This window comes from Camelina sativa, chromosome 20 (genome assembly GCF_030686135.1).
Source record: "Camelina sativa cultivar CO46 ecotype springtype chromosome 20, ASM3068613v1".
Taxonomy (NCBI): domain Eukaryota; kingdom Viridiplantae; phylum Streptophyta; class Magnoliopsida; order Brassicales; family Brassicaceae; genus Camelina; species Camelina sativa.
The window spans coordinates 9,866,513-9,889,568 of record NC_141899.1 but is presented as its reverse complement, the minus strand read 5'-3'; the positions used below and the strand labels follow the sequence as shown (position 1 = coordinate 9,889,568).

The following is a 23,056-nucleotide window of genomic DNA, read 5'->3' as shown; positions in this document are numbered from 1 at the left end:
ATGGGCCTTACACAAAGGTAAACACTAAAAACTGAAATTTGGATTTCATATTTGAGTCAGTTTTGGTTGGGAATAAACAGAGGAAAACATATTAACTACAGCCATCATTGTGCTAATGCTCATCTCAGTTGACCTTTTAAAACGAGTGATGCTTGTCTAATAGCTCTAGAGACTCTCCATATATGGTGTTGAACATTTTCCCAAGATGCTTTTGTGTCTAGCTTCTTTGCATTCTCTATTGCATCATCAACTCCAGGGAATGATTTTGAACCGTAGTCATCGTACTTTGATGGTCCGTATACCAAATGCTTGTACCATGGTCTTTCCGACAGTCCATCTCGGTCTGTCATAGCTCTCTCCGCCATCATTAATCTGTCATTTATCTCTCTCACTTTTAGAGCTCCTTTAATTCCCTGCACATACATGTCAACTCTCAGTAACTAATTTTACTTGTCACTTTGTGAAATGTAAAACCAGTGCCGTTACCTCTTTCTCTTTATTTATCCCTTGTGCAGCCGTAGATAGATCTTCGATCGATTTGATTAACGGAGAAACATCTATGCTATGTCCTAGCTTCTCCAAATCTTCTGCACTTTTCTGTTTATGCAAGTAGACATATATATCAGTGCCAGTAATCTCTTTAGTCTTTTCCCATTAAATTTCTTTTGGTCATATGTAAAAAGGTATCAATTAGTTACCTTGAGTTCTGATGCATATGTGATATAGTTGAATGGTAACACTTCCTCGTCTGCTAACCGTAGAGCGACCAAACCAAATACACTAGCCATTGCGACATGTCGATGAAACATCGGGTCTCCAAATTTCTCCATCCATGTGAAGTCATCATAGATGGAGTGATACACTGGATAGCCTGTTATTTGTACATGGTTATATTTAGCAATGATTAGTCTCTAAATCATCAGTAAAAAGCTTCTTGGCTAAATGTCTATACAATAAACCATGATGTTTAGCTCGTTTAGGAGATTTACCTCCTCCAAAACGCATGTCAACTGCTGAAACGCCAACATGTTGCACAAATGATGCGTAATCTGATCCTGTGCCCCCTAATCTTCCGATCTTCACATACCAAGTATACAAATCAGTTTTAACCATTTAGACAAAACTCTTAATCTAACGTCCTAGTCTTATCACTTACCTCAACAGAGTTTCTTGATCCTATCCAAGAATCGTAGATTGTTTGCGTTGCGTTATCTGGATCCTGGACCTGTATAATAGTTAAACCAAAAAAAGCTTGATAATTTGTCACTGCAACAGAAACAGTTAACACCTACCCTTCAAGATAAGCTCAAAAGACACTTAATGCTTGTAAAACTGCTTTTCACGTACCTCTTGAGCTGCTAGTTTTATCAATTCATCGAGTTGTGGAGTCGCAGAGGCATCAAACCCGGGGCCAGATACTGCACAGTCTACATTCATGTAGGCCACTGCTCTCGAACTTAGCATCTCTCTGTTTTCTTCTACCCATTCTGTTGACCCAGTCTACATAAAAAACACATCAAACTCTTACGTTCTGCTGCTTTCTACATTACAAAAGTATACATTTAAAAAGTGAAGTAGAGAGACTAGAGACCAGGGCATACTCCTCAGCATCCCAATTGCACAGAATAATCGTTCGTCTAGGCTTCCATCCTCGTTTCTGCAGCTTATCTAGTCTTTGTGCAATCTACAATAGTTTCAAGATCTCTCTCATCGCAAATGAAACAATCAAAATCTTTCAACATGTACATAAACTTTACTCGCCTCCAAAATCACCGCAGTCCCACTGTTCGGATCAACAGCTCCGTAAGTCCAAGCGTCTCGATGGTTTCCAAGAATCACATATCTAATCAATTCATCCAAATACAATCATAAGTTGCCTTTTAGAGTAATTGCTACTCATATATATAAGAATGTACCTATCTGGCTCTTCTTCTCCTTGAATCACTCCAATAACATTCTCAATCTTGGCTATAACAGTTTCCCCCTAAATCCAACACCTAAAAACTCAAATCCCTTTAACATTAAAGTAACACTAAAACACACAAACTCACTCACCGTGTAGCTTAGATTCAAGATCCCAGGTCCAGGCCCAACTGGATAAACATCACCATCCGCAACATCTCCAACAACAGTCTTCAAAATCACTTCTGCATCAGCGGCAGAAACAGGCAAGGAAGGTATAAGAGGAGCATCACCGCTCAACTCAACAGCCTCATTAGATAATCTCTCACACCCTTCAACACTAGCCCACCCAGGAGTCGTTGGATCACCCAACCCATTATAAACAGTACCAACCTGAACCCCACTAGGTGGCATCCTTCTACTCTCCGGAAACCACTCATCTCCGCCGTAGTCTCTCTTGTCAGTATATATCACAACGCCTACAGCTCCAGCCTCATACGCGTTTTGCACAATGTCACCTCTGTAAATCTGACCGTACCTCGCAACCACAACGGCTCCAGAGACATTCACACCCATCTCTTTCTTGAGTCTCACGAAATCTTCTACTCGTCCGTAGTTTGCATAAACCACTGGTCCTGAGACGTTACCTGACTTAGCGTATCCGTGAAAAGTAGGCATCACTTCATCTGCATAAGGACTGTCTCCAACTCGTTCTTGTTCCAACTCTAAAGTGATAGGGTTTGCTGATTCTGTGGGCGTTAGTACCAAAGAGCGATGAACTGGGTAAGTTAAAGATACTTGGTAAGCAACAACGTGTGATTTGAGTGAAGAGGAGGTGAAAACAGAGCGAACGTACTCAGCGGCTTCGGCGTTGGCCGCTGTACCGGCTACATGAGGGCGGCGCGTGAGGGTACGGAGGTTTAGAGCGACTGAAGCGTTGTCGGAGAAGGAAGCGGAGATGAAGAGTTCGTGGTAGTGATGTTTTGGTGAAGAAGAGAAGAAGAAGACGTAAGATAAAGCAGCGATTATGAAGGCGAGAGCTGTTGACGACATCATCAATGGAGCTTCTTCTTCTTCTTCTTCTTCTTCTTAGATGATCACCAATGGCTTATTTGGTTGTTGTTTGCTGTTGTGTTTAAGAGTGTGATGGTTATCTGATAAGGATTTGATTGTTAGCAATTATTGATCTTCGGAAGAATCTTTTCACTTTAATATCATATACCTCACTTTGCTAACATAAATTATTACCATATCATATTGATTCTGGTCCCATTTGGTGACATAACATAAAATGTTTGTTTTTTTTCTGAGTGCACCTTTTGACTCGTCGACTCGACTTTATTAAAAGCATATAAAGTATTCAGGGGTCCCAATATTCAGCCTATTATGTGAAAAGAAAATACAAAAAATGACCACTTCTATGGGTGGTCGTTCGGTTTTTCAGTTTGATTTCGGTTTGGTTTTTTTGATTTACGTTTTTTTTTTTATTTTATAAAATTGAAACCATATAGAAACCACTTGTATTTCGGTTTGGATATGGTTCGGTCTTTTCGGTTTACGGGTTTTTCAGTTTTATAAAAAATAAAACCATATAAAAACCATATGTATCTCGGTTCGGTTTGGTTTTGGTTTAGTTACGGTTTTATTTGGTTATTCCATATTTTATTTTAAAAAAAATTATATTTGTTGCATAAAATAAACAAAAAATAGAAATAATATATCAATCAATAACTTAAATAATATAATCTATATCTTGTTTTGGAAACCTAAAGCTTCCAAATTGTTTAAAAAGTAAAATCCAAAGAAAATAATTCAAGTAATTATAAATATAATTAAAAAAATCTTAACAACATTATTAGATACAATATAAACTGCACATATATACTTATATATAGATATTCCAAATATTCATCAAAAACAAAAAAAAACATTCGGTTTTACGGTTTTAACCAAACCAAATCTAAACCATTTGGTTAATAAATATGACAACCAAATGAATTTTTAGACTAAATCATAACCAAACCAAATTTTTTATTTCGGTTTGGTTCGGTTCGGTTTTTCGGTTTACGGTTTTTTTGCTCACCCCTACTTCTCCCCACCATTGTTCAAGTCACTTTGAAACACATCCGCCAACCCCGACCTACTACATAAAAGACTTGTGTAATTTTTGAAACTCATTTTAGTACATATAATATTATCAATTGAATTATACAACTCTGTGCCAAAATACATTGGACCACACCCGTAATTTCTTACATGTTTCGGAAAAAAACATATCTAAGTGGTGTATCGCAAGATGTGACTTGGTCGGCAATGTTTGGCTGTTGCAAATGGGCGTCGAGTCATTGGAATGAGGTGTGCATGTATGTCAAATGTTAAAAAATGTATATATTTTTATTTTATTAAAAGGAAAAAAAATGTACATTATTATAATTAGGTAGAATGGTAAACAAAAAAAGTGTAATGGTTAGAGTTTGATCCATTCAGAGCCGTCTATGAAGGTAAGAGATATAAAAGGCTTAGCTTCTTCGTCAGTGAGCTCTCTTGCCCAAGCCACCCTCCCTGCATAGTTTGCTCCTGCTCCGGTGCACTTGTACTGCCCATAGAACACCGTCCTGCACCATATTTTTCATTTACACTTACATTATAAAAATTATATATATATTATTCACATTTTTTTCTATACATATGCGTTTTGCACCACTAGAAAAGACGACGCACGCCTACGTTAATGGTTTTAAGTTTCAGTATATCTATATAATGCATGCGCACACACACAGAATATACTATTATCAAAAGCAACGTTTTTGGGTAAAAAGACAAAAATTGAAGTCGGTCTGAGATGTGTAGTGGTGCAGTGGTGGGACATACGACTCTGTAATGGATGAGGCAACGAGATCACGTTTTGTAAAGTTGGACTGAAGTGTGTTGTACAATTATAATAAAGTATGGCATGTTCTCTTAGCTTGTTGAGTCAGAGCTACGCCGACTAACTTTGGTTATAACTAATATGTAATTTAAATGAGAACCAAAGAAGAGTAAAGTAAACGTACATCTCACGGGAAGGGTCGCCCCAATTGTACCAGCCTCTAGGGAGGATGATGTTTTCCATATAGGTGTAAGCAAATACGACTCTTGAGAAGGGACCCCATGCCCTCCCAAGGTATAATACACCTGTCCCTGTCACCTTACACTTCACGAACGAGAATCCGGTGTCCTCTAGCACACTGCTCCTCCCCTGTGCCGTCACTGCTCCTAGCTTATCCGCTATCGCATGCACGTGACACCCCTAAATACCACTTTTATTAGAGCAAGGACCAATCTAAAAATGCTACGCCACTGAAAGAAAGTGTTCTATAAGACGTGTTAGGCGAATAGAGAGACCACTAAGTAAGAATGCTTACCTCATAGAGAGAAAGGGCATTGCCAAAAATGAAGTCAACAGATCCCTCTATGTAACAGTCTTTGTAATAATGTCTTCCCAAATGATCATAGAGAGTGTCTTGAGCACCAAGCATTTTACACCCGAAAAATGCTGCATTGTCTGCCGACACCCTCAATGCCACTGCCTGTTTTCCAACTGCGCCAGGCAAGGGGACCGGGGTTGTGTTCTATAGACATATAAGACCGCGGCTACGATGAGTTCACAATATTTTTTTTTGACATCATACAACTATGAGTATATATGATAATAACTTACCTTGAAAGTGATGTTTTTGGCGACAAAGAAAGGAGAATTAACGGCGAAAGAGGCAGAGTTGAAGGTCCCCATGGGGTTGCCTTTTGAGTCAGGTGTTTGTGCTGTATCTCCCCATTCCACTATTGTCTTCTCTGCTCCTTCCCCTTCTATTGTTATGAATGCCTTCATTGGGGGTATGTTCACCTTCTCTCTACACATATATATTGTCCCCCAAATTTTCGTTATTATTTTACTCAAATTGTTATAGTTCTAAGAATAGCTAGCTAACATAAAAATCTAAAAATATGGACGATGAGCGTGGGGCGTATGTGGACCACCCATGAGCTTTATAACACACAAAGACCCAAAATGTCACTATTGAAGTCAATTTCCTAGAGATTATGTTTGATAATACATCCAGCTTACAAAATTCCGAGTTCACGTGATCATATAGTGTTGATTTCGAGGGAGAGATCATTGATATGATTGCTATACATTTCTTTATTGATACGTGTCTCTTTTCAATTTCATAAATACTTTTGGCTCATGCATAGGACGATAAGAAAAGATATGGAATCACTATACTATCTAAATAGAGTGATAACAAATTGCAAAACTGCAAAACGTATATAGACAAAACTCAAGAATCTACGGTTCAGTCTGTTGGAATTAAATACCAAATATTGTATCAATCTACAGCTGTGGTACCAATATTGATTTGATCAACTGCGAATTGTACCAAACACTATTTATTAATTTATTTATATAATAACCCTGCTAGATCGACCGAATTATAATGTTCTGTCTCCTATACCTCATTATTAATAAATATATTTTGATTATAATGTTATTACACTAAAACTCATACTAATCACTTGTTATATATTTTGAGTATTAATTATGTAAAACAAGATAGTGGAGGAAATTAAAGACTTGTGCGTACTTGTAAATTCCGGCATGAACTTTGATGACGACACGAACAAGGTTGATGAGAGGGAGAGAATCAACGGCGTCTTGGATTTTAGTGAAGTCACCTTTATTGGATTTCTTATGGACAGTGAGTGTATACGAAGGGAAGAGTTTGTTCTTGGCGGCCTTGAACACTGAGTGTTTAAGGCTCCCAACAAATCTCACCCATTTCATGAACTCATCTTCCGGGTTTTGTGTCCGATCATTCGTCGTGTTCACATTCTTCTGGTTTCTTGGTCGTAACCGTAGACCTTTGGTGTGGCATTGTGTTTGAGTTGAACAAAGAAGGATAACGAGAAGGAGGAGAAGGAGAAGAAATAAATTGGGAGCTTTGGTTGAATTGAATTTGAGCATCTATACGACAATTAGAATCAATTACACAAATATAAGGCGTTTTTTTTCTTTTGGATTTTGTTTTTTGTGTTTCGCCAAAGATACAAAGTACGACCAAAATAATATATGGCTATGTGATTTCTCAATATGTATGTGCATTTATATATATGTGTGTGGATGTTGTTAGAGGTGGTCGAGTGTTTGGTACTTTGGTAAGGGAATTAGGTGAAAAGAGACAGAAGGGTTGAGGTCACGGGGCGGTTCCACTCACATCCACGTAGAATGAAAAACCTAGCTAAATGCCAAATATAAAGACAAGGAGACTCTATTATTTAGTTTTAAAAACCAACTCACAAGAAAAAAAGAACCCAACCACATTGATGTTTCTTGTTTATTACACTGAATAACAAAAGCTAATCACGAGTTATACCATATGTGAATTCAATTTTCTTGCAAAAATGCAGACTCAAACAAACAGGAAATATTTGTCGAACATGAGCGAAAACTAAGTTCGTCTATGAGATTGAAACTAAAATAAACAATAAGTCAATTTTTTTTCCGGCGTATCCTAGACAAAATGAGAGAATTGTTTTCTTTTAAGATTTTTAAGTTTTTGCTGAATGGAAAGAGAAGAATGTCAAGTTTTTGTAGTCCCAATCCAAAGTTGAATATTTTTTGAAAAAAATCCAAAGTGAATATTAGTTCATTCACTATGAAATTCCATTTTAAGATATAGTTTTTTTTGGTGTGAATTTTAAGATATAGTTTACAAGTGTCAAACTAAACATGATGATCAGTTTGAAGGAGAAAAAATGCATTTATTGAAAGTATTTATAGATTACACAAACTTATGACCAAACCTCATAGAGAAGTTTGATCTTTTGTTCTTTGCGTTTATAAAGTGTCACCAAACTTATTACATGCAACTTCTTCCAAATAAGATAGCTAGTTTGATGTTAGATGTGCACAAATTATTTGTTCAACACATATACAGAACCCGGTTTGCTTATTATACACGACAAATGTTAATATTAGGACTCAGATCTCCGCAATATCATGGGAAAAATATTTCAAAAAAATTAAATTAAATTTAAAATTATATATTATAAATTTATTTGAAAGTAATATAATAATTTAAGAGTATCAGAGTATGTGATCATAATAGAATAAAAATTACTTAAAAAGGAGAAAATAATAAGTAGTATTAAAACTACATAAAATATTGAGCATAAATTGTTCGTAAAAACACAACCATCAAAATGAAAACCAAAAATATTGTTTATGATGGAAAATAGTATGGCAAAGAGACATAACTCTAAAAAGAAATTATAGAACGAAAATCATATTGAATTGAGCAAATATGTGCCAAGAATATTATTTAATGTATTATAATATAAGATATTTTATAAAAAATTATGATAAAGAGTTGCAACCATCATAACAATTATTAATATTTATATTCTTAATAAAAAATATTATGAAAAAGTGATCTTAAGTGAGTAGATCGAAAAATGGTTGTAATGAGTAAAAGTGACTTCTAATAAAAAAGTTATAAATATAAAATATATTTAATCTTTAGTGAAAAATTATGAAGGAAAATTATAGTAAAAATACATAATTTCTAAAAATAAAATACATATTCTACGAAAACTCAAGATAAATAGACACAACTCTAAATTATATATTTAAAATTGTATTAAATATTTCTATATTGCTATAATCAGCTCTAAATATTAATATTAAAAACAATATTTTTGGTTATTGCTATAAATCAATAGAATAACATTGAATATTGAATATTAATATATTAATATTCAAATTATTTTGATTCAACATAAAATAGAATATATGTTTCAACGAACAATGATTTGTTAGTCATTGAATCAGAGACAAATCTATATAAAGTTCAAAAGACATGAATATTAATAGACACTACTACTTAAATGAAAAGTAGTATTGAAAAAATGTGAAGAAAATATGGTGAAAAAACACAACTATACAATAAACAGGCGCAACCATATAAATTCTTTTTTAAAAATAAAAACATATTTTTTTACGAAAATATACGATGAAAATCATAATTACTGTTGGCATTTATTTATATTGTTATTATTATATAGATTAACATATGTTCACAAATTTGAAATTTTGGTGGATGGCTGTGACAAATTAAGTGTTGCCAAATTGCATCATGAGTGTGAATGTGGATGTGATCGAGTTAATGTGCATAATTATATTATATATCTGTGTCAAACATCAAAGTACGTTAGGAAAAGAATATTTCATTTTAAAATTTAATTTTAGTACACAACCGTATATATTATTATAGGAAAAAAGATGGCTAGCTACACGAAGTATCCGAGAAAGCATGGTCACACATGCCAAGTATACTATTGTATATTCAACTACACAAATTATATGTATTACATGACCACATGCATGAACTATATGACGTTATGCGGTCATCACCATAGACATATAATTTAGTACACCGGTCAACTGACTCCGGCGAAGACCGGTGTTGACTCCAGCGTTGACCAACATGACAAAAAAAAATATTCTAAATTTTTTAAAATTTTGTTTTTAAAATAATAAATTATTATACTCTAATATATTTATGGTATATTTATATATTATACTCTAATATATTTATGGTATAAATTATTACACTCTAATATAACATATATTTTTTAAAATAATAATAAAATCATTTATGGTTTTTCATGATTAAAAGACATATTCTATTCAATATCCAAATATTTTTTATATATCTCTAATATATTCATTCTTTTTTGGTAAAATATATTCATTCTTATAATTAGTTATTTTTTATTTTTCAAGCTAAAGTAAATAGTTAAATAAAAATTATTTATAATTAGTTTCAAGATATAAAAAATCAATTATAATTATTTTCAAGATAAAAAATCATTGATAATTATTTTCAAGATATAAAAATCATTTATAATTATTTTCAAGAGATATATATATAAAGCTCTGATAATCAGATTATTGAAATATTACAAAATCAATAAAATCAAATTCAACTACTTTCATTAGAAAATAATATGCAAAAGATTGAGTATATGACTCTTTACTCTAAATTTTGCATGGTAAATGTTATACAAAATTTTAGATACTCTTTACTTTAAAATTTACTCTTCAAAATACTCTTTATTAGTGTAAACAATTGTTTTCTTGTCGTTTACTCTATTCAATATGCAAAAGATTGATTATATGACTCTTTACTTTCATTACTACTTTCATTCTTTTCAAGATATAATATAAAGGCATTTGCAAAAATACTCTTATTCTATACATTTTTCAAAACATACCCTTATATCAAATACATTGTTTTGCTAAAATGGTTTTTTATATCTTTATCTTTTATATATTAAAAGTAAATATTGTGAATTTTTGTTGTTGTTGTTTATATGTTATTTTGAGTTGTAAATTTTAAAGTTAAGAGTATCTAAAATTTTGTATAACATTTACCATGCAAAATTTAGAGTAAAGAGTCATATACTTAATCTTTTTCATATTATTTTCTAATGAAAGTATTTGAATTTAATTTTATTGATTTTGTAATATTTCAATAATCTGATTACCAGAGCTTTATATATATATATATATATATATATATATATATATTTATCTTGAAAATAATTATAAATGATTTTTGTATCTTGAAAATAATTATCAATGATTTTATATCTTGAAAATAATTATAAATGATTTTTTATATCTTGAAAATAATTATAAATGATATTTATTCAACTATTTACTTTAGCTTGAAAAAAAAAAGTAACTAATTATAAAAATGAATATATTTTACCAAAAAAGAATGAATATATTAGAGATATATAAAAAATTATTTGGATATTGAATAGAATATGTCTTTTAATCATGAAAAACCATAAATGATTTTATTATTTTTAAAAATATATATTTATTATTAGAGTATAATAATTTATACCATAAATATATTAGAGTATAATATATAAATATACCATAAATATATTAGAGTATAATAATTTATTATTTTAAAAACAAAATTTAAAAAAATTTAGAATATTTTTTTTTGTAATGTTGGTCAACGCCGGAGTCAACGTCGGTCTTCGCCGGAGTCAGTTGACCGGTGTACTGGATTATATGTCTATGGTGCTGACCACATAACGTCATATAGTTCATGCATGTGGTCATGTAATACATATACTTCGTGTAGTTGAGTATACAATAGTATACTTAGCATGTGTGACCATGCTTTCTGGGATACTTCGTGTAGCTAGCCATCTTTTTTCCATTATTGTATCTCAACAAATATTAACATAGTAATATGAAAAAAAAATGGAGAGAAAACTAAACTATGCGTAGAAGTTTCTGTAAAAAAGGAAAAAAAATAAGTGTAAAAAAATATGACTATTTTATTTATTTTGAGTTTTTTGGTTTTTTTTGGTTTTTTTAGGTTTTTTAGGGATCTAGATTTGAATCTAAGATGTTGCGGATCCAAAGACGTTAAAATTTCAAGATTTTCCAAATCCTTGTTATAATCACCATTTTAATATAAAGTAGTATTTTACCCAAAATTGAGTACTATAAATTCAATAAACCTAAAATAAATATATATTTTTCACTTGATATGGCTTTTCAAGTTCCAACTATGGCAATAAACATAACGCTGTGATTGCATAACGCTGTGATTGGCAAGCTTTTTAGAGTAATATATTATTTTATTATTAAAGTAAATTTATTTTATCCAGCATAAACTTTTTGGTCCAATATATTTTTATTTCAGCTTATTTACTCTAACATTTACAATCACATACTAAATAAATTATTGCAGAGTAAAATATTCTGTTTTTGGGCAGATAACGGTATTCCCTATATATATCACTACTGATTCACTGTGGATAACATTTTTTCAATTGTTTGCACTGTTTGGGTACTAAAGTCGCATGCTGCCACCATCGAGAACCATTAATGAAATGTGGAAGTAAAGATAAAGTATTGCAAGAGTGAATTGGTGAATGGCGATGAGTGATGAATGATGAGAGTCCACTGAGCGGTGTACATTTAAAAACTTTGGATGTGAATAGTTTTGTGCACAACTAATTAAGGTGGCTTCTTTATTCTATTAATTGATGTTGTCTTTCAGTGCCCGTGACTCTCTCTTATACTACTATCCCTCTTTCCTTGTTCGTTTGTGGTAGGGACAAAATACTCTTCTCGTGAAGTGTTGTTTCCATTCCATCAATGTTTTCTTTTTCATGTATAAATAAATATATAAACTCAACACACAATTGTCTTTTTACTGAAATAAACAATCATGAAAGTGAACAATTCAGTGTGTAGTGGTGGGAAGATTTTTTTTAAGTGATCAAGATTTAAGTGCTCTCAATGCAATTTTCCGTTATTGAAACAGAAAAGAAAAAACAACCAAACCACCAAAGTAAATGGCAAATCCAAAAAGGATGAGTTGGCTTGTTGGACACAAGTTTTAGAATAGAGTCTTAGAAACCAGACTATAGAGAAGTCACTTTGTTTTGGTCATATAACTAATACCGAGATAAAAAAAGATATCACGAGATAAAAAAATATATATGCCCAACCACCTATCTGAACCACCTATATCGAACCAAACCAGAACTGATCCTATTTTGGTCATATAATTGGTTTGAGTTTTTCTATTTGCCACCTTTCTGTTAAACACAAGCTTTCCCGGGTTTAGAGTCCTTAACCGTGTAGTAACCTAATTCATCGCAGTTGGTCAACGGTGTCAGCGATTATTTCAGGATTTTTTTTTTTTTAACATACCATTCGTTGTTCAGATTGCTCAATGTATATAACTATAGAGAAGGGAACCTTAGATCAACAACCCAACAAAAAATAAAAGGATTAGCAAAACAGAAAACTGCTACACTATATATGTGTAGGAGTTTAATTAGTACTTTGCGAAGCTTATTTCACCTTGTAGAATGAAGAGGGATCATATCATTCTGAGCATCAGGTCACCTTTTAGCATCAAGCTCCATAATCTTGACTGCTTCCAAGTTGGTGGTGGTTACCACCTTAAAAGGATTCAGCACCACCATGGTGCAGGGAGCTGTTTTATTCAACTCCACTGCCAGATCATACAGTTCACAGAAGTCCTTACAAAAGAACAATGATTTCTGTAGAAAAGCATATAGATGTACGTAATAACCTAAGTAAAAGCAACCAATCTTTTTTTTACCCTAGATAATTAACAGCTGCCCTCTCGCTCCTTTGCGAGACCATCAACAAACATAGCCTGAAAGTACAATATAAATGATCATGGAAACGTAGGGCTTACCAATCATATACCATCATGCAAAGTATCTTAGCCTCGTGTCATGTGTATATTTTACCTTTGCATGTCCAGTGTGAAGATAACCATTTCTTTCAGGAGGGAACCGAGTATAAAACTTTCCCTCGAGTCTAAGCACAGAGCCGTCACTGAAAGACACTTTTGTGTGAACCTGAGAAAGTGAGTATATAAATGAACAAGAACTTTTATGATTACAATTACAACATATTTGCCACTGACTCTTCGTAAGCATGGAATTGCTAGCTATGAGTTCACCATTACTAAAATAAAGGTTTAAATTATACATATCTTCCACTTGTTTCACAAAGCTATCTTTTTCCCAACTGTAAAACTACGCAGAAGCTTATGTTGTCGTTTTAATTTCAACATCACCACACTTATAGGCAATCAATACAGAGTATGCATATTCTACTCTTGTTATCACTCGATCTTCTAGTACACAGATGAATGACTATCAATGGAATTTAAAAATGAAGAGTGTGGACTCAACAAAGAAGTCACAAAAAAAACATTATATAATGCATGTGAGTTATCCTCAATTATCAGAGTTTATTGGCTGAGGGAATATAGAATAAGATATGGATTAAGATCCTTATCAGATGATGTGGGATAGCTTCCACAGTAGCTTTTTGTTCATTATGTAGCCACATAAATGTTGCTTTCAAGTTTCAAGTCACAGCATACACAAAAGATAAACATAGAACATCGGGTGCTAAAACTATGAACTCACCTTCACCGCCTTAGGATTTTAGGGCATCTCTAGTGGTGATTTGTAGAGGGTTGCTTTTAATTAAAAATTAAAAAATATTAAAAATGCATAACTAAAAAAAAGAGAAACTAAAAGAACATTTCTTCTTTAAGTACTTTAAGAGCTGACTGAGGAATGTTGCTCTTCTTTTCTCTCATTTTTATTGGTTAAATCTTCTTTTATTAATAAAATATTAAATATTTAATTTTAAGCAATTTGAAAGAGTTGTTTATAGATGGCGATGGTCTTATGTATCTCACCGAGTACAGTAGTCAGTAGATTTCCGATAGTTGGGTCGCCTCCAGTGACACCAGCCTATACACAAGTCACAAGCAAGGGAATCATCAATTCTAGAGAATTATTTCGAAGCGATTATTAATCAATTTCTTTTTATCTTTTTTTGAGAGAGTTCTACTCTACGCGGGTAAAAAAAAATCTTTTTTTATAGTCCCTAAATTAAAGATAATATAATCAATCAATATATCAATTTCTTGAAAACTGATAAAAACAAATATTTATATATAATGAAATTACACAGTGAAGATCATCATCTCCCCTTTTGAGAAACTATTCATGCATGTCCCTAGAAGAAAAATATCTTTGATGAATAAATATATATGTGTCAGTACAACCATTATATATCTTGTCAATTTGTTATCAACAAAAGAAAACAGTTAGTACGAGGTTTCATCTACTTCCCAGCTTCGGTTAGTTTAGCGATCTTGCTTGGTCCCTAGTTTGACTACTATAATTCACTCTTTTGCAATTAGGCGGGAAATGGAATTGGGTCTTATAAAGACTTATGTATCTTTCTTTCTTTTTATTTCTCAAATTCATAGAAAAATCAGTTAATAATAAAGAAATATGGTAAAATATATGCATGCACTATGAACAATTATTCCCGGTTGACTTATGTTTTTAATTACTTGTTTTTATAAAATTATTCGCGTAACACATCAAAAAAAAAGAGTAAAGACACAGACTTTACAATGAGGAATCTCGTTTAATCTTTCAAAATAAATATTGATGCAGGGGTACCTCAATTGTCAGTATACTCAACTTGAGGTTTTGGCCGAAGACACAAACCCTAATTTTATTATAGAAATAATAACTCTTTATTTCAGAGACTCCCCTAACGTAATTGCCGCTTTGGAACATGAATTGTGAGTTTCCCCATCTCTCTCTCTCTCTCTCTCTCCAGTTGAAATCCACTTGATATTACATTCATGAAATGCATCGTTATTGAACTTATATAATGTAATGATAGATAAATTAGATATAGTTTGATTTGTGTATTCAAAAACCTAGGTTGACGATTAGATGCCAAAGTTTTTTAAAAAAAATCTTAAATAAAAGGACCCATTATTTTTCTTGATTTTTACTAAAAGGCCCCATAAATCTAGTTTTGCCTAGTGCGCCCTGTATACTGTAAACTGTTGGACCGGATATATATTGAAAGATAATTATATGATTATTTTTATAATTTGACTAAATGGTTGGTATGATTAATTTATAACTTGAATAATGGTTGGTATGTAAAGTTTATATATATATATATATGTATATATATATATATGTTGATTAATTTTGAAACAGGGAGCGAGAGCCGATAGAGGCACCCATGATTACCAAATGCATTCTTCGGTTAGAAAGCAGCAGCGCCAGGCTAGTGACAATAATATTTGTAATGTAGTTTAAAATATAAATATAGATAAGAATTTGACATTAATAAACATTAATTAAATACTAATTTGTCTCATACAGCATCGGCGCTATCAAAGTTTTTAAGGAACTTAAGAAAGCCAACACATTTCTACAAGCTGGCAACATCGAAGGGTAAGAGCGTTCTCTTTTCATTTCTCTTACTAATATTCAGTATCGAATACGTGCATAAGTTTTCATTTAGCCATACATATTGAGATATATATGAAAATGTTCGTTAACAAAATATATATTGATGGAAATTTTTGTTTTTGAAGAATAAAAGCAGCATTACGTGATATTAAGAAAGAGCACAGTGAACTCCGGGCAAAGTTTGAGACTTATTTCCAGGTTTATAATTTTTTTACCTAAATGAGTCTTAATAACGTATGTATTATATATAGTATTATACTATGTGCTCGAGTCATGGAATAATCAGCTATTGTAAATTTGCATATCATGATTTGAAACTGGAATTAATCTCTAATCCTAGCTTCTTCACTGTGTTTGTCAGTTGATGAGACAAGCTGGTCCAACAGATGTAGCTGTGAAACGATCAGCTTCTGGTTCAATCGGTTGGTAGATCAGCTTCTGGTTCAATTTGTAGCAGTGAGAAACGATTTCACAAGATGACTGATGTTAATTCGCGAATCTGCGCAGAATAGGTTTGAGAAAACATGTATAACTTTTAATTTACAAAAGGGGTTACAAAATCCTTTGGGGAAAACTTACATCTATTGCTTGGAAAATTGCTCACCAAAATTCGTCCATAAAAGAGTCCGTTTACCCCCTTATTTTCCACTATCTCCTAGAGCATGTAAGATCTATCCTTAATCTCAATTGTGGCTCCTTGTTCTCTTTCTCTCAAATGGTTCACTCTCTCTCTCTCTAGGTTATGGAGGCACGAAACTATAAAGAATAAAATCCTAATCATCTCTTAAATAAGTCTTGTTAAATTAGGGTTAGAGACTTGGCTTAATGGGTTTTGTATAAATGACATAACAATTTATACTATTTTATGACTAAAGTTTACTCATTTTTATGTCACAAACTGTGACTTGCATATCTTTTATAAGTTCATAACTAATTTGCAACAACATATTGGTCACAATGTAGTCATAAGAGTGACGATTAATATTATCGTAGCATATTCGTCACTAATTGTGACAAACTTTTGTTACTGAGTTTTTTCGTCGTAAAATACTATGAATTTGTTACAAATAAACTTAGTCATAATATCATATTTAAAGTGTCACAAATTTGTAACGGAAATTTTTTGTCTCAAAAATACGTCTCAATAAACTTATTTTCTTGTAGTGTAACTACCTTGTGTTATGAAAAGGAGTTTATTTCGATTAAATAATATTTTGTCTAGATGAAAAACAAAAGCTATTGCTACTACAAAAAAATACTTGCACTTTTAATTGAAAAGAAAATTAGTGACATTTGGCATTGCACTTAAAAAGGAACTAAACAAAAATTAGAAATAAAATTTGTGAGAAAATTACTATGCACTCAGCTGTATCCCAAGGTTTTCAGATGATATCACCTTTATATTGTTTGCAGCGCAAGATACGTCAGGATCACACGCCAAGTTGCTTTACGAAACCATTTCCTGCAGTTTATTTGTTCTTTGGAACATATTTAGCTGTTTAACCTATTCCATGCACAAGATAGATAATTTGAGTTACCGTTTGACTTTGAGAGAAGCGTAAAAATAATCGAATTTGTGAATATAATCTGAATATGTCGTGTAAAATGAACTCATCAGTCATCATACATGGCCCGGATTTTGATACATACTAGGGTTGTGTGTCTCGTTCGCGAGGTTACTTCATCTTTCTTCTGACTACCTATGTCTTTCTCTGTTTGATCTTTAATGGCGTGAATTACACCGTTAGCAAACCAATAAAAGCCTAAACGACCTCACACATCGACTAGTTTTGGTCTTGACGGATAGGGCCAAACTCCTCTAATGTTTTCTTACAACGTTATAAAGTATATACACGTACGTTGTCGCTAAGTGATTCATCAAAATTAAATGAACAGATTCATCACAGACAAAAATTATGTAGAAAATTTCGAAAAAAAAATATAAATTACATGGTTTAAACTACAAGATATAATTGAAATATTATTTATAATATATTTAATTTACTCTATTGGAGTTTGACTCCACTAAATCACGTTATCCCGCTTAGTGAAGACTGATTATGAATTGGGCCTTCGATCCAAATATGTAAACCCAAAATTAATTTGAATTTTAAGAAGATAACATAATTATGATTCTCATACTATCTATTGAAATGCATAATATTATCTAGTAACTTATCGTAAAAAATGTCACGTGGCGTTCTACAATATGTTGCACATATTTTCAAGGATAACATTTCTTATTTATTTTAAATTTTGAACTTTTACAACTAATCAAATTAATAAATTAGTTCCAGCAATGATATTCCCCTATATATATTCTAAACAAATAATTTCAATTTTAAATAGATATATTTACAAAAAATAGACATTTTCATATGACTATTGTGGAAATATGAACTTTTTATGTTAATTATATAATTGGGGGGATTTTTTACTATCAAAGAAAAAACTAAAATGCTAAAACAATACTATAAATCCAAAGAAATAATTTTGTTTTTATTGTAATAATGCCTAAATATCTTAGAATATTAAGAATTCCTATTGTAGGTTAAAAAAATTATTATCTGTAATTAATTTTTATATACATAAAACCAAAAAGTCAATCTTATAAATAAATATTTGACTTCTTATATTTATGACCAATTCAACTGGCTAAACGTGTTGTCAACGTAGGTATTTGTGTATAAATAAGAGAGGGGAGTTTTGCATTAGACATCAACAAATAATCATATCCATTAACTCTAATCTTCTTCTTCTGGTTTCATTCACACAAACAATATGGAAACCCCAACCATCACCAGTTACACAAATCTTCTTTCGAAGATAGATCTGGAAAAGCAAAACACTACCCCCATTTTCCCGACAATCACTGAGCTTAAAACAGAAGCGAAGTCTCTCTTCTCCTTAGCCTTCCCGACAATCCTTGCCGCCCTCATCGTCTACGCTCGCTCTGCCATCTCGATGCTCTTCCTCGGCCATATCGGTGAACTAGAGCTCGCTGGTGGATCACTAGCCATTGCCTTTGCCAACATCACTGGCTACTCCGTTCTCTCAGGCCTTGCACTCGGCATGGACCCACTCTGTTCACAAGCCTTTGGAGCCGGCAAGCCTAAACTCCTCTCTCTAACTCTCCAACGAACCGTGCTTTTCTTACTCACAAGTTCGCTAGCGATCCTCGCTCTATGGCTCAACTTGGGGAAGATCATGATCTATCTTCATCAAAATCCAACTATCTCATCGTTGGCACAAACATATATCCTATGCTCTATTCCTGATTTGCTTACCAATTCAATTCTTCACCCTCTACGTATATACCTTCGAGCACAAGGTATCACAACCCCGCTAACCATCGCTACACTAGCCGGCACCATCTTGCACATACCCTTCAATTTCATCCTCGTTTCTTACCTCGGATGGGGTTTCATGGGTGTTTCAATGGCCGCAGCCGCTTCAAATCTTGTTGTTGTTATTTCCCTCGTGGCGCATGTTTTGATCGCAGGTCTACACCTGCCAACGTGGACTCGCCCCAGCTCGGAATGTTTCAAAGACTGGGGGCCACTGATCAGCTTAGCCATACCTAGCTGTGTCGGGTTATGCCTAGAGTGGTGGTGGTACGAGATCATGACTGTTCTATGTGGTTTGCTAATAAACCCTAGTACTCCAGTGGCAGCAATGGGCGTTCTTATCCAAACAACGTCTTTGCTTTACATTTTCCCTTCGTCTCTAGGGCTTGCGGTCTCCACCCGCGTAGGTAATGAACTCGGGTCAAACCGCCCGAACACGGCTAGGTTATCAGCCATAGTGGCGGTTTCCTTTGCTGGGGTGATGGGTATGACGGCGTCTGCGTTTGCTTGGGGCGTCAGCGATGTCTGGGGACGGATCTTCACAAACGACGTTGATATCATCACATTAACCGCGGCTGCGCTGCCAATTCTTGGACTCTGCGAGCTCGGGAACTGCCCGCAAACAGTAGGTTGCGGGGTTGTTAGAGGCACCGCGCGGCCGTCCGTGGCGGCCAACATAAATCTAGGAGCGTTTTACCTCGTTGGAACACCTGTAGCCGTTGGGTTAACGTTTTGGGCCGGATATGGATTTTGCGGACTTTGGTTAGGTCTTTTCGCGGCTCAGATGTGTTGTGCTTGCATGATGCTTTATGTCGTGGCTACTACGGACTGGGAGAAAGAAGCTACAAGAGCCAGAAAGCTAACGTGCGCAGAAAACGTTGATGTGGTAATAACAACGCAAACGAGCGGAGACTTATCGGATCCATTAATTTACGTTGTCACTGTCGCTACTGACTGACATGATCCAACCGCATGCTTTGAGATTTATTAAATATTGTGAGAATTTATTTTTTTGTCCAATGAGAAAGAAACCAAAATATAATAAATTGGATTCATAATTTTGATACAAAGTAACTTGTCCTAGTTATTTGCACCTCATGCTATTTAGAGATTTGTTTTTTTCCTATATATAATTTGTTGAATCGTATATTTTGATTTTTGATTGCTCCAGCCTCCAGATTTCGAATTCGAATTCAACAAACCGAGTACGTGTATAACATTTTCTCTGTTCACTTGTACTTTAATTTGGTTATATAGATAGATGCTGGCTAAAACATTCTCGTTCACGTTATTTAGTTGATTTTGTTATTCAATTTAAGATGATACATTTTTTATGGATAGTAATAACTTGTTAAATTATTTCTGACTTCTTAAATATTAGATCATAACTTTTTTCTCAATAAAATGCATTTTGCGCCATCAAATTCCGGTGGTAACACAACAAAGACACTAACACACAAACGAAACAACTAGAGAATGTTTTTCAGTTATTATAGTTTTATTAATTAATTTTTTTAAAAGTGTTGTCATACTATTGGTAGCTAGGTATTTTTGGAGAGTAACTTATTCTTTTCCATTATATAGATTCATGGCTGATCCAAGTAAGCCATAAGGTTACATACTTACATGTGGAAAATTTACTGAATTCAACGTACTAAATAACTTTATAAAATTTGTAAACTAAGTCATTTAAAATGAAATTTCATTGAGTTTCATGAGTAAATTGTTAAAACCAAAATCCAAGGTATATTGCAGAGGTTTTTTTTTTAAATGCATTTTTAAAAATAATATCAAATTTCAATATTTAAAATTGTACAATCTAAAGAACTTAATTTAAATTTATTATCAAATAAAATGTCCTCAATTATTAATATTATTAATCCATGTTCCAATGCATCAAAATTTAGATATATTTTCACTTTAGATGTAATTTCGTAATTTGTATTAGTATTGAAGATATGCCACTACTTAAATTCTTTAAATTTGAATAGTATATGTTGTTGAAAATAAAAATATGCAAAATATTTTGTATAGACAAATAAATATATACTGGCATCCTAATATAATAAAAACTCTGATCAATTCCTGAATTTACGATCATTCGTGTCATCGATAACTCATAATTTTTTTTTTGTGTTGAACATAATATATTTTGTTATCAGTGACGAGTCATTGTAATTCTTATATTATTTATGTTGAATGTATCTTAATAAACCACTCTCTCTTGATATGGTTTGTCCCCAAACATCGAAACATGTATTTGGATATTATACTATCCAATCCATGATGCTGCCTAAAGATCACCGTTGACTTTTGTTTTCGGTTGACATTTTTTAGTAGCTTTTTTTTTGTTTGATAAAACAGTTTTATTTTTTTATTTTTTAGTAGTTATATACGTTGTATATATTTGACTTCTATATATTATATAATATATTAAATCAACTATATTATGTTTGCTCTTATTTATACAAGAATAACTTATAAAGCAAAGGTTGTCCAATAATTAATACCGAAAAAGTGTATAGTTATTAACTTATTAATAGATGATTAATGCCTGATTATAATGTAGAATGTTGGATCATTTTCCTTTTTGAACATTACCTGTTACTTGGTTATTTGTACGCTATACTTTGGCATGTTCTAGGCTTTACCAACGTAAAAATATTTTAAGTTATGTTACGATTAATGACTTTTCTCGAAGAGACGTGCTCTTCGATTGGATTCATGTCCCACAAGACACTGAAGCATGCTTGTTTTACACAAGTCCACGTATTTATGCTTCGAATAGTTTTCTTCTTTTCCTGCGCTTGCTTTTTCCAAAATTGATGTTTTCTCCATCTTGTGAAATACATATCTATTTATTATATACTATATAAAAATATGTACTGGTAAAGCATGATCTTGTGTTAAATTGTTGTACAGATAATTATAGAAAACCGAATTAAATGAGTCATTTGTATTATTTTTGTGTATCTATTAGTTTTTACCTCTTCTTTTATTTTATTTGAACCAGTTAAAATATAGATGTAGTTGCGTACAATGATTTGATGATAAACGTACTTGCTTGCGTAATTTGATAATAAAATTCGTTGACAACTTTTTCGTCAAATCATATAAAACTATATGTCTACTTAATTATCACTTATGAGTTTTGACAATCTTTTTTTTCTAATAAAAAATCTAGTGCAAACCTATCGTGCATGTCTTCTTGCACAATGTGCTATATGCTTCCAAAAAAAAAAAGGAGTTTTATTCATACTTACTAAGTATTAATAGTTGTCCATATATACTATTTATCTAATTTTTATCTCATCGACTACCAAATTTTTCTAGCTGTCTCTACTTTGTTTGAGAATTTGGATGTTCATGTAAACACGTAGACATCTTCCACCTCGCGAAATCTGGCAATACAGAAAATGCCAAATCGATAGAAATACATAGATTCGAAAAAATGAGAGAGATATTGAGCAGAAGAAGAGAAAAATAGTCGACAGAGAGGCAACAAGAGTGTATATATGTATACTCTTACCTTTTTATGTTTTGTCTTCCCAAGCAATAAATTATGCATGTATACACTTGTTGTTTATATGATGCTATTAAGATAGAGGGTGATTGGGTGGTCGTGGGCATTTTGAAATAAAATCTGAAAGTGTAGTTTTTTGTTTTGGCTTTGGAACATCCTTTCACGTAACTCGGACTCGGTGTTATATAAAACTATTAGACAGATCGACTAAATAAGTCAAATGGTTAATTATATTTCTCTCGGCAAATCAAATTTATATTTTTAAGAACTCAAACGTGAGCTATATATATCAATTTTTTATATGCGTTGGTTGGATTGGATTGGACACGATTTTGCCACCATATTTGTAGATCTCCCT

General features: G+C 32.7%; 3 protein-coding genes and 1 pseudogene across 6 annotated transcripts; 2 read left to right on the top strand and 2 right to left on the bottom strand.

Moving 5' to 3' along the window:
• Window positions 1-20: 20 nt before the first annotated feature.
• Window positions 21-3,216, bottom strand: LOC104770346 (putative glutamate carboxypeptidase LAMP1). Of its 3 annotated transcripts, XM_010494750.2 has the most exons (11): window positions 2,759-3,120; window positions 2,056-2,651; window positions 1,917-1,984; window positions 1,762-1,843; window positions 1,592-1,684; window positions 1,348-1,500; window positions 1,157-1,225; window positions 990-1,077; window positions 699-871; window positions 487-597; window positions 21-413 (listed from the first exon to the last, which is right to left on the bottom strand). In XM_010494750.2, exons 2-11 carry the CDS (start codon window positions 2,578-2,580, stop codon window positions 120-122), a joined length of 1,656 nt encoding a protein of 551 aa, XP_010493052.1. In that variant the 5' UTR covers window positions 2,581-2,651; window positions 2,759-3,120; the 3' UTR covers window positions 21-119. The 3 variants fall into 3 exon arrangements, 2 of the variants coding, with proteins under 2 accessions (XP_010493052.1, XP_010493051.1); XR_015593397.1 differs by having other exon boundaries at window positions 1,602-1,684; window positions 2,056-3,214; XM_010494749.3 differs by having other exon boundaries at window positions 2,056-3,216.
• A 1,059-nt stretch (window positions 3,217-4,275) lies between these two features.
• Window positions 4,276-7,160, bottom strand: LOC104770344 (putative pectinesterase 53). Its single transcript, XM_010494748.3, has 5 exons — window positions 6,525-7,160; window positions 5,603-5,792; window positions 5,307-5,513; window positions 4,956-5,191; window positions 4,276-4,517 (listed from the first exon to the last, which is right to left on the bottom strand). Exons 1-5 carry the CDS (start codon window positions 6,902-6,904, stop codon window positions 4,370-4,372), a joined length of 1,161 nt encoding a protein of 386 aa, XP_010493050.1. The 5' UTR covers window positions 6,905-7,160; the 3' UTR covers window positions 4,276-4,369.
• Window positions 7,161-14,751: 7,591 nt separating this feature from the next.
• On the top strand, window positions 14,752-16,258 carry LOC104772380 (histidine-containing phosphotransfer protein 4-like). Its single transcript, XM_087503629.1, has 6 exons — window positions 14,752-14,778; window positions 15,007-15,137; window positions 15,571-15,639; window positions 15,739-15,810; window positions 15,954-16,026; window positions 16,190-16,258. Exons 1-6 carry the CDS (start codon window positions 14,752-14,754, stop codon window positions 16,256-16,258), a joined length of 441 nt encoding a protein of 146 aa, XP_087359755.1.
• Window positions 16,259-18,541: 2,283 nt separating this feature from the next.
• LOC104770343 (protein DETOXIFICATION 52 pseudogene) lies at window positions 18,542-20,245 on the top strand (annotated as a pseudogene). The gene has a single exon (XR_015592574.1). The product of XR_015592574.1 is annotated as a protein DETOXIFICATION 52 pseudogene (transcript).
• The last annotated feature ends 2,811 nt before the right edge of the window (window positions 20,246-23,056 follow it).

Excerpts from the sequence above, each read along its gene's own strand:
- LOC104770346 (XM_010494749.3), bottom strand. The coding sequence starts at position 2,958 with ATGATGTCGTCAACAGCTCTCGCCTTCATAATCGCTGCTTTATCTTAC. Across the intron at positions 1,844-1,916 it reads GGAGAAGAAGAGCCAGATAG|ATATGTGATTCTTGGAAACC; the intron begins GTACATTCTTAT and ends TGAATTGATTAG. Across the intron at positions 598-698 it reads CATATGCATCAGAACTCAAG|AAAAGTGCAGAAGATTTGGA; the intron begins GTAACTAATTGA and ends TTGCATAAACAG.
- LOC104770344 (XM_010494748.3), bottom strand. The coding sequence starts at position 6,904 with ATGCTCAAATTCAATTCAACCAAAGCTCCCAATTTATTTCTTCTCCTT. Across the intron at positions 5,514-5,602 it reads CCAAAAACATCACTTTCAAG|AACACAACCCCGGTCCCCTT; the intron begins GTAAGTTATTAT and ends ATATGTCTATAG. Across the intron at positions 4,518-4,955 it reads GGCGACCCTTCCCGTGAGAT|GACGGTGTTCTATGGGCAGT; the intron begins GTACGTTTACTT and ends AATATGGTGCAG.
- LOC104772380 (XM_087503629.1), top strand. The coding sequence starts at position 14,752 with ATGGAATTGGGTCTTATAAAGACTTAT. Across the intron at positions 14,779-15,006 it reads TGGGTCTTATAAAGACTTAT|GGGTACCTCAATTGTCAGTA; the intron begins GTATCTTTCTTT and ends ATATTGATGCAG. Across the intron at positions 15,138-15,570 it reads GCCGCTTTGGAACATGAATT|GGAGCGAGAGCCGATAGAGG; the intron begins GTGAGTTTCCCC and ends ATTTTGAAACAG.